Consider the following 11912-nt stretch of genomic DNA (forward strand, 5'->3'; position numbering starts at 1 on the left):
CAGTTCCCTAATATAATATATATATATATAACAAAAGAAAGAAAACTTACCCAGTTACAGTTGCATTGAAGCCTGAGGAATGGCAATAGGTAGAAGACAATAAGCCGGTGTGGAAGAAATAGCAACATAGTGAAAGATGAAAGAATGTGGAGTGTCCACATGACTGATAAAGATTTTCGCCCAGAGGACAATGCAGATGAGATGACAGGGAAAAAGTAAGATGCCTAATCTGATGAGAAGACAGACACATGGAACGAATTACAAGAAGCAGACAAGGAAGAATAAGCCAATCGATTTAAAAGCTGAACCCAATTGGTAAAGGTGGAAAAGAAAGATCATGAACAGAGGAACAGTTATTACAGAAGGAAGCCTGTCCAGATCAGTTCGGGAATAGGGGTGAGAAATAGAAAGAATGAAAATCAGCAATAAAGAGGAACTACCCTCCTGCACCGCCAAAGTTTTGGGAAGATAAATCTGGGTAAAGGAGAATATAAGTGAAATGGTGAAGAATTCGTGAAACATCAATGGCAAACAAATCCTACCAATGACTTCCACAGGTCAAAAGGAGGAAATATGCCTTAAGGGATAAGTGAAAGACGAGACAAGTTGACAAAGGTTCAAGTGAAGATAAAGTAAGGCATCACAGCACCACACTCGCATCCCAATCTGGAAAGACCGCATGCCTTGGAGGTTGACTAATCTGGAAGGAATGCAACAATAGTAATGTGGTATGAGAGGTAAAAACCTTATGGTACCAACAAAAACAAAAAGTGTGGGATAAGGCAGCCCAATAGCCCTTGATTTAGGAGACATGAGTCCTCTGATCAAATAACCAAGTAAGGAAAACCATAATAATAGGAGGAAGGGTGAATGGAATGTGCTAAAAATGAAGCTACTGGCCATGACAAACTGGATCTCCTTGCCAAGGAATGGATAAAAACCAGGCATGAACACAAAGGATATGAAGGGCAGGATTAACTACCTGGGACAAGGTTGCTGTAGATGGGATGGGGTTATGGGAAGAGGTAATGGGGGAGCAGTTGGAATCTGGACTGGGCCAGCCAGTAAGGGGCAATCAGAAAACTTGCCACAGAGTGGTGTGGAAGATAGAAGTGACCATGGTCATAAAGGAATTTGTCCAATCTTGACTGAAAGCATCAAGAGCTAGTGCAGGTGGATGAGGTTCTTGAGACCAAAACCGAGGTAACTAGGTATTGAGGATTATGGCAAATGGAGTACCCCACCAATGCATAACCAGTGAAATAGTTGAGGATCTAGAGTCCACTCCATTGGTTTGTTTTTTAAGTTAAGCACAAAGCTACACAATGGGCTATCAATACTCCACCCAACATAGGTATCAAAACCCAGTTTATAGTGTTTTAAGTCTGCAGACATGTTGTTGTGCCACTGGGGACCTACTCCATCAGATAAATTTTGTCTGGGCAAAAAAGACTATTCGAGACAAGGTTGGAATCACCCGGTACTTGACACACAAAGAAATGAATACCATATGTCTGGGCCCTAAAAGGAGATCAAACGATCAACCACAAAGGGAACAAGAATGGGTGCCTCCCTGGTGATTGATGTATGCCACCATCGTAAAATTGTCTGAATGGATCATAATCAGATGACTGCTTGCAAGATGAAAAAAATTATTCAAAGCCGATGTACAGTGAGAAACTCCATGATATTGATATGGGAAGATTGCTCAGTCAGAGACCACTGATCTTAAGTTACTCGTTGCTCGACCCATACTCCCAGCCATGAAGTGAAGCATCCATGAAAATATATAAATCTGAATGAGAAGAGGAAGTGGAACATCCGCCAGTGTGTGAGCCATATCGAACCACCAATGCAGATCATCTACAATGGAAGGATAAAGGGTAATAGGGACATCTAAGGGATCTTGCACAAGATTCCATTGGTTGTGGAGAGTCATTGAAGAGATCTCATATGAGCACAACACATGGAGATAAGTGCTGCACATCCCCAAAAGAGATAGGACATCACGAGCAGTACAGGTCTTGAGAACTGCCAGCTCCATCGAGTGAAGTCGAAGAGGAGAAGGTTGGGCTTGACTGAGATGAGTGTTATGAAGAACATCCAAATGGATAAGATATTGGGTAAGAACGAGTAAGGACTTCTCCAACTTGGTTAACTAACTAACCTAAGCTGCCTCGAAAAGAAACAGACATGTGTGCTGGGCAAACTCTAGTTCAGAAAATGCCAACAGTAGCCAGTCATCCATGTAATGGTGAAAGTGCAACCCTCGAGCATGCATATGTCTAGCAAAAGCCTTAACCACTCAACAAAAGACATAGTGCCAAAGAAAGCTCGAATGGGAGAGAGAAAAATTGATAAACCACCCCATGATGAAGAAACCAAAGATAGCAACTCAACAGATGAGATGAGATATATGAATACGTAGATAAGCATTCGAGACATCTATCTTGGTCATCCATAAACGTGGATACAAAATCCACCTGAGGGTGAGAAATGACTCCATGGTAAAGTGAGGTAGCACCAATAAGTGATTGAGGCAGAACAGATCGATTACAGGCTGCCAGTCTTTGGTTTTCTTGGGTACCATGAGCAGCCTGGAATAAAACCCCAGAGAAAGATGAATGACAGGTCTAATGGCATTCTGAGAGAGAAGATCTTGTACCATCTCAGACAAATGCTGACATATGGTGGGGTCCCGAAGCAAAGGAAAGGTAACTGAGATCCAAGATAACGGGGGAGAAGGAGAGAAAGTTGATGACAAGTCCCTCAAATAAAATCAGAGAACCCAGAGATCCTTGGCGAAATCCCGCCATAGAAGAATAAACTCGGATAAATGAGCCTCCACCAGACTAGAGCCCACATGGCATGATACTCTGTGTCGAATAAAATGATGAAAGAAAGATCCCTCTGGAGGAAGGAACAGGTAAAGGATGGGAAGTATTAGGAGGGGAAATGGAAATAGCATATGGTCGAGGCAAAGAGCAAGACAAATGATCAACCAACGAGGAAAGAGTCGATTATTATCTCACTATTCCACTCTGGATTCCAAAGTTGCCAGAATATATCCAAATACCGATGTATGGAGTGTAAGTCCCTAAGATAAATAGGTGGCAAACGAACTATGGACAATACCGTGTCTTTTCCCAAAAGATCCCAACAACAGAGGAACCACATGTGCAAAGAAAGAGCCCAAATCAACAAACGTGTTAACATGGATGTAATTAGGGCAAATTTATACCCTAGAAACCCTCAGAATTGCGGTGGATCTCCCTGAAGAGAAAGTTGATGGATGACAAGTACTGTGGGATAGATGTGAGGGTAAGATGAAGATGAGAAAATTGGGCATGGGATAAATGAACAGGATAATCAGGGTCCATCCCCCAAACAGGTAAAATTGATTCAAGGTGCTGAGAATCAAGGAATGGAAAATCAGCCTGATGGTAGACTAAAGCATACTGATCAAAAGCTCACAGAGTGCAATGCATGCAAGCGCCCTCACACGAGATATAAAATGCTCAGCATGAACCCCAATTTCAGGGGGAAGTACTAAGAGGAAAGTGTCTCATGCCACAAGGAAGGGAGGAGATTATAGGAAATTAGGGAGAGAGAGAGATAAAACAAAACATGCCTGTGAAATCATATCCAAAAATGCCGTATGCAACCTAGTTGATCCCACAATATGAACTTGGGAAGACATGGCATATTCAGGTGGAGGAAAAAGTCTGTCAAATGCTTCATCATCCCAAACAGGTTCAGTTTGTTTAGGAGGAAAGTGGGCAATATCAGGAGAAGGTTGATTCAAATAACAATCAATTTCTCAATGAATAATTGTCAATAATTCCATAGTCGAGGTCCCTCCACCTGAAGCCTGTGTAAATGTGCCGGTAGAAGGTATAACCTCCACAGTGGTAACTTGAACTTCGGAATTCATAATTAAAAAAAAATAACGAAACACAACTGTGTTGGTAAAAAGAAGTAAAAAATAAGAAAAAGTTTGTAATTAATGACTAAGTTCCGTAACTGGGTAGAAATATAAAGTAACCCACTTCGGGATAAGTTACAAATTAGTACTATTGGATAATAAATAGTAAACTCGATAAGAGTAAATAATATGAAGATTCAAAAATACTTTAAGAGAGCAAAAACTAAATGTTTGAACACGAGCAAAGGCAAACAAGAAGTGATAGTTAGGTAGAATATCAATTAGGTAGTCATATGAGTGTGGCGCTTCTATTGGTGGAGGATTGTCACATGATAGTTTGCATGCAAGAATCAGTTAAACCATGTGAATCAAGGTGTGTGTGGGAATGAAAGGTTTGTGGCATGCAAAAAACATCTTTCAATTAGAAAGTAGCACTGAATGAGAATAGCTATGTATGTGAGCAGAAGTAAGGTACTTTGTTGGAAGTAAAATGTTTTATACCACTTCCAGTATTTTATAGCTGTATAATAACTTCACCTGAATGTGATGTGCAAATGGCATAGATATATTTTGTTTAATAAAATCCCCAATTCTTGTATATCCTTAAGCCACAGAATTACTATTATTAAGAAAATGGGTAGAGTAGTACTAGTTTAATAATTTCTCAAAAAATCTTTCAAATAATATAATTAGTTTTCAAATTCAATTTCACAATATGATGGTAGTATATTCATAAACACAAAAAGTATGACTTCAGTTGAGCTCTTTTATAATGGCTAATTCTACACAATTTCAACTTTTACTCTTATATTTTGGCATCCCTCTTATAATCACTAATATTCAAAAAAATACTTCAGCAATAAAACAAATATTTCTAGTCTTCATTTCAGGTTTTTAAAAAAAAATAGTTATAATGTTGTTTTCTTAGAGCAAAAGTACACAATGAGCTATCTGCATTCCCTCCACCACAGAGAATCAAACCCCTAGATTTTGTCATTGTAAGTCTATAAACTTACTGCTCACTCTCTGGAAGACCTTGTGGTTATGATGTCACCATTGTAGACTAGAATAATGGGACAAAGTAATCTAAATACAGCTGACTTTATTGAAATATAAAAGCTTGACATTACACAGACCATATGGTATTCAAGGTAAAAGTCCATTATTTTCTTTAAATGCCGTATTATTTCAACTCTACTTGACTTTGACTAAGTCCAAATGGAGCGCCGTATTATTTCAACTCTACTTGACTTTGACTAAGTCCAAATGGAGCAAAACAAAGCACTCAATTATTGAAAGGTGGGAAACACATTTTTCAACACTACTTACCTTTCAGTATTCTACACAACAGAGTTACTACATTTTTATTCTTTAGTATTCGAGGACTTGACATCACTAAAACCTTAACAGCTTTTCCTGTTTCATAACAGGTTGACATTTGAGGTGCTTAATTTTCAGTCAATTTTATGATACTCTTTTTTTTTGTCTTCTTCTAATCTATACTTTATGTTCTGTAGTGTTGTTTTATTCACAACTTCTGTCATGTAAATCTTATGATTGGACAAGCACTTACAATTTGAAGGCCTGTATTCCTGGCAGTGAGTAGGCAACAATATCTTTTTACAGCCTTGTGTTTCCTAATGTAACAAATTTTTCAGTGCCTGATATGTTGAAATTTTACAAAATTAAATGAGTGTTTGTATGCTCCTCAGTTGTGGATCATTTAATTTAAATTTAGAATTATAAAACTGTACCATTAGTAATAATTATAATTAAAGGACTTGCTGTTTAAATAGAATGTTTCAGTCTTATTAGCTTTAAATATTTTCTAAAACACAGTGGGACTACTAAAGTTAAAAATGAATCAGTTGAAATTTTAACTGCAATTCAACTTTCATTCTTAAACGTTAATTGTAAGCCAAAACAAAATTGTAATTCTTGATATTTACATCACTACTTTCATAAATAGACAGACATTTAAGTAACAAATGTATTTTCACGAGTTGTTTTTGTAAATTATTAATTTACCATGCTCTTCAAATATGGTAAATTAAATATTATACTTACAATATCAATTTGATTTACTCATACATCATATAGTCTTTGAGCTATTGGACAAACTCTACAAAGCTACAAAAATACAACAATTTTATATTAATAAACTAATTCAATGTTTGAATATCATATTCTTTTATCTATTACATAAACACTGGGTACAAAAAAGAATGAAATGTCCTATGTACAGAACATACTAGTACTGAACAAGCTCAACTCAAATGATTACTTCAATGAAAATAATTCTATGGGTCTCTGGGGATGTGAAACATGCACAAACAATTTCAGTAATTACCATATGAAAAACTGATATACATGAAATATCCTATCAACCACAAACTTCACATTTGCTACTGCAGTGCTTAAATTCAATGCAACACTGCAATCTTATTTAACAGCAACATAAGTTGAATGTGATGAATAAAACATGGTATTATGTACAAGAGGGAAATGGTTAAAACAGTGGTTAAAAAGAATTCCATGTAAAAACTAGCATGGAGAATAGGAAGTCTCTAAAAATAAACGACTCACAGTCCTTACTGCGGTTACACCATGCAGATAAAGCCATCATTTCTGTGCATCACAGGTCAATAAGGTAACGTTTTATACAGTTTATAAAATCCAAAATATTCTGTAAAACTGGTTTCATCCAGATCATCACAGAAGTTTCCACAAAACTGTAGTGGCAGTTGGTTAACTTTCTTCTATCTTATTGAAAACTGTAACGACTTGTATATTTCTTCTTTATTATAATCTTAAACCACAAGTGAAAAAGTCAATACTTATTATAGGTCTTACAACTAATACAGCATCATTATGCTAAAACATCATCCATGTTCTGTATTACAGATTGTCTTGGTGAAATAACTGTGAGATTAAAAGGTAGTAATCCAAAATTGCATATATTTTATTATCAAACCATGCAATTAACAACAGCATCAGACCTTTTAATGTACAATGATCTACCATCAGATAGACTAACATATATATATATATATATATTACCATATAATAGTAGATCATTTTCTGTCTTTACAAATTATGTAGCAAATATGGAGTAAAAATAATTCACAAGTAGTTCTAAAAACAAAGGAATTACAACAAATTAAAAAGGGAGATTAGCAGAATCAAACAAAGAAACAAACTGTGCACTTAGAGAAAAATACCTACTTTGTCATGTAATCTTTAGTAAAAACAAGAAATACAATGTTGCATACCACACAAGTCCACAAAAATATTCAGATTTTCTTCATACAGTTAAATGAAATTTAATGAAAAAATTGATGTAAAAACTAAAATTATTTTTCTATTTACTATATCAAACATTTTTATCAAAAAAAACCACAATATTTTGGCTAATATCTCCATACTCTGATTGTAGTTATAATGGTCCTGTAGCTCTATACCTATAAGATAGTTATATTCTCATTTCTGAATTCTGTTGGCGAAAAAGTGTCAAGTGAAAGGCCATGGATCAGAATTCTTATTTTTAGTGTAATACCATATGTATACACTAAATCTCCAACACAGAAACAATAATAGCAAACATCTGTTCATTATTCCATTCTTGATGCATCACAGCTTTTGTTTCACAACACAGTTTTCTTAAAACAAACTCAAACAGAACAAATATGAAAATAAAACACTTGCAATGCCACAGATATAGTCTGACAGATATAAACACTCAAGGTCAGTACAGGTTTAAAGTACAAAATGTTTATGGGAGATCTGTCCATTTCTCCAAGGAAAACAAAATAAAAGTTATGCAAACTTACTACATCAATTATATCAGGTACATGTAGTTGATCTTTTTTTTTCTGTACAAGACTGAAAAATAAATTGTTCAATCATCTCTAGGTTCAAGACAGAAATGGCATTCAGTGCAATTTTTTTTAATTATTTGCAAACAGAAGCAATTATGACAAAAAATATCATGCTAAAACTATTTACAATATGAGGTACCCAAACAGCTGTAACTGTTTTTTGTGTTATAATGTCTGTTAGTGACTAGGTTGTTTCATCCACTTTTTTGTACTACCTGTTGCATAAATTCAGCATATAAGATTGTTTTTACTATATTTTTAAGGAAAAGCCTTTAACACATGAATACAAGTTTAAGAGACAAGGTTAAAACTTACCTACCACTTATCATCAAATGTGACCTGTGGAGAATCGAAAAGGTATGAGAGCTATTAAACAAATAAGCTTTGGTTTAATCATTAGTACATGCTTCTTTGACAACTCTGATTAGTCAAAGGATTATCCAAGTCTGAATATTAATATATGTATAGTGTTATCAACTCATAATAATTGACTTTTTCCACAGTATGGCATTATTCAAATATGTACACAACATTTCACCATTATTCTTTCACTTCTATACCAAACAAATTTTCCATTACAATTTACACACTCAACCATGTAAATTATAACCACTTCAGTATGCATACCAAGCCAACCATGTTTAACTATAACTTGAGTTTAAGTGCAAACAATATCCAGGCAAAATTTGACAAATCAAAGAAATATAAAACATTACCTCAAAACATGTACATTGTTTCCAGTCAAACAACGTTTGTATCACTTCTGTTATCAGAATGACTTGAATACTATTTCAGTCCAGCTTTTAGTCCTATTTCAGTCCTTACTTGATTATTGCACAAACCAGATACTTTGAATTGTGTTTAACACCATTTCAATTTTGAACACTGATATTTAACTCATCAAAACACTTCTTATACAATACTTCATGCTCTAGGTTAGCAAAACTTCAACCATCAATTAACTGCTCATGGCCATATTTTAGTAACAAGGTGGTCATCAACAGCTTCCACAATCTCCCCTTAAAGCAAAACCAGCTAATTGTAAAACGTAAAAAAACTTTGGCTAGTTTTGCCTTGTCAGTTAAGTTTTGACTGGTAGGATTTTTACCATACACGGCAGTCTTTTGAAAGCAGGTAACTTTACCAGAACATTTTTAAAGTAATAAATATAAAACACTTTCTTTATTGTTCAATTCTAATTTCTAAATTAAAAAATTATGTTACTTCAAAATCTAATGTTACTATTAAACGAATGATGAATCAGAAACTAAAGAATACAAAAAGTTTAGATCATTTTCATGCAAAAAAGGATATTAGTAATTTATTATTACAAGATTCTGCAGTAAGTACTTGGACCAAGCCATTCCAAAGGTCGGAGTAGTAACACAACTATGAAATATTTGTTTTTTTTATCTTGGAGATGCTAAATAATGCATACAATTACTTCATTCAACTCACAGTTTTTTGCATCATCAACCACCACTTAATTACTTCTCTTTATCAATTATGTGGGATTGCCTCAAAATATTTTGAACTTTAATCAACAACAGCTTAAAAACTATCTAAGTGAACAGTACTTAAAATTGAATGTTTATTGTGTTGTCATTATTGATATTTTTTTAAACATCTTCTTTTCAATGTTTTATGATAAAAAATAAACAAATAAAAATACCACAAAATCAGTCTGAAGCTTCTAAAATTAGAAATCAACTTTAAAAAGATATAATAATTCAATTTTACTCATGTCAATACTACTAATACCACTCATTTAGTATGCAATTATCAAAGAATGATAAAACATTAAAAACAGAAACTAGAGACTTGTTAGATTTCCTTAATTTCTATTTGGAATGTCATGCAGATTATTCTTGAAATTAAAATCTCTTCTAAATATATAGTTATAAAGAGACAGAAATCTAATAACTCATCTAACATTTTACAGTTCGTAATACAAAACTATAAAAAACATGGAAGCAAAATCACACTCCCCAAAGTTCCAGTTAGTAATAAATACTTTAAAACATGGATGCTAAGTTAACTAAACCAACATCTTAAAACCTACAGTATATTTACTGGCAGAAAATACGAATTTACAGCCTTCAGAAAGTGAGATACTGACCTGAACATTGCATTTAGTCCACATGTGACATTTCACAAAATCTTTATACAAGATATTGCTAATATTATAAGTTGTTACGATAAACAAAAATATAAAAAGTTTCAAGTATATTAAGTTCAACACATTAACTATTTAAAATTACTAATTATTGTCACATTTCATTAAATGCAAGTGTTGTATTAAAATAAGTTTTTAAGCATGATTTTTTTCTATGCATAATTTTGTTACTGGTGTTTAAAAAGAAATCTGAGACAAATTGTTTTCCTTTGTAACCTTTGGAAATCCAGACATAGCTACACAGTCTCCCACTGTCATCTTCCAAGACAAACACATGTACTATCCAGTGGTTTAGGACCAATATCTTGTTTTTCGAAAATGTGGTATTTAGTTAGATTTTATATAACAGTTATATTTAAATAGTTAGCCATAACTATGGCATAGTTTTGTTTTTCAATGTAAACCTCACTGATATATATACCACAAAGATAAGTTTGTGCTGAAATATGTACAAGGTCTTTCCTACATCCATACAAGTGGCATTTTTCCAGCTATTTAGGATAAGTTGGGCACTTCGGTAGAGTATGTGGCAGTAATATTCGATGGATAAGCTATTTTCTGTCCCCTGGACTTGAAGGTTCTGAGTCGCTACCAGAATAGTCTTCAGAGGGAGTGCTGGTGTTCGGACGAGATGGAAAATCCAAAGGAGATCCAATGCTAGATTGTCTAGAAAGCCCTTGTGCTTTTGCTGTTGCCATAGCAACCTCCATATCAGTAAGATCAGAAGAATTTGATGCCTCACTCCGTGTGCTAGCACAAAAGCAATTATGATATTAAAGCTGGATATACACCCTTTTATGTATATTATTAGATGTACAGTGTTTCTGTATCTCAATATTCATCTAAAAACAGAACTGATATCTGACTCACATAATGTTATTTAGTATTAAACTTATTTGATTAACTGATTACCAAAAACAATTTTTATCTGATTTGTTTATTGTGTGTGTTACTGTTATTATGAGTTAAGAATGATTTTCCTTTAGTATGCCTGACACGAAAAGCATATGAAACTCAAAGTTGCTACTTATTAAATAGGGGAGTTTTTTCTTACTAATACTAATAAGTAGCAGGATTAAAAAAAAATACTACTAGTAATTTCTTTTTCACTTTGAAAATATTTTCCATTTGTGTTAATTTATAACAACTTCTTACCATGTTCTTTCAATATGAAGCCCATCATCTATATCCATTCCAGCTAGCAAGTCTTCATTTCCTCTATACATTTCTGCAACAAAAGAAGCTATTTAGATTCTATGGAATGACCACACTAACTGAAGTGTCTTTTCTGTTTTAACTTTGTGAATATCAGCTTTACATTAACATAACATTAAGGAATAGTAAGGGGCATTTTAGTCCATCTTGGCTGTCCTGTCAGCTAATTAAACTAAACCCTTGAAAAAACAACTCAAAGCCAGCTTTTATCATTCAAATATTTATCAAGCTTTCCCTTAAATTGACTATATCTACTACATCCAAAAGCAATCCATTCCAGAGGTTAACTATCCTACTAGAAAAATAAAGCTGTTTTACTTGAAGAGAACTTCTTCCCTGCTAAAATTTATATTTGTGTCCCCTAGTCTTATCATTCTCAACATTAGATATGAAAAAAAAATTATGCATCAATAATTCCCTTAACAACCTTACACACCTCAATCAGATCCTCTTTTATTTTTTGAACAGAAAACAAGTTCAGAAGTCTTAATCTATCCTCATATGACCTTTCCATCCCAGGTATCAACTCGATTCACAAGCTAGTATCTTTTGCTTGAAAGTTTCCTAATAGCTAATATCCTATTACAGATATATATAAAGATATATATAAAGATATATATATAAAGATATATATATAAAGATATATATATAAAGATATATATATAAAGATATATATAAAGATATATATATAAAGATATATAACAATAGTGATGTGTTT

General features: G+C 33.7%; 1 protein-coding gene across 4 annotated transcripts in view; it reads right to left on the reverse strand.

The window, feature by feature from the left end:
• Positions 1-5012: 5012 nt before the first annotated feature.
• Positions 5013-11912, reverse strand: part of LOC106459881 (transcription factor Dp-1-like) — a 106143-nt gene continuing 99243 nt past the window's right edge. For all 4 annotated transcript variants that reach the window (XM_022386450.1, XM_022386451.1, XM_022386452.1 and 1 more), the window contains 2 exons: positions 11135-11207; positions 5013-10729 (listed from right to left, as the gene is read on the reverse strand). In XM_022386450.1, coding sequence (XP_022242158.1) covers positions 10531-10729; positions 11135-11207 — 272 coding nt within the window. In that variant the 3' untranslated portion in view covers positions 5013-10530. The remainder of the gene's footprint in view (positions 10730-11134; positions 11208-11912) is intronic.

The sequence above is a fragment of the Limulus polyphemus genome, unplaced genomic scaffold (genome assembly GCF_000517525.1).
Source record: "Limulus polyphemus unplaced genomic scaffold, Limulus_polyphemus-2.1.2 Scaffold674, whole genome shotgun sequence".
NCBI classification, from domain to species: Eukaryota; Metazoa; Arthropoda; class Merostomata; order Xiphosura; family Limulidae; genus Limulus; species Limulus polyphemus.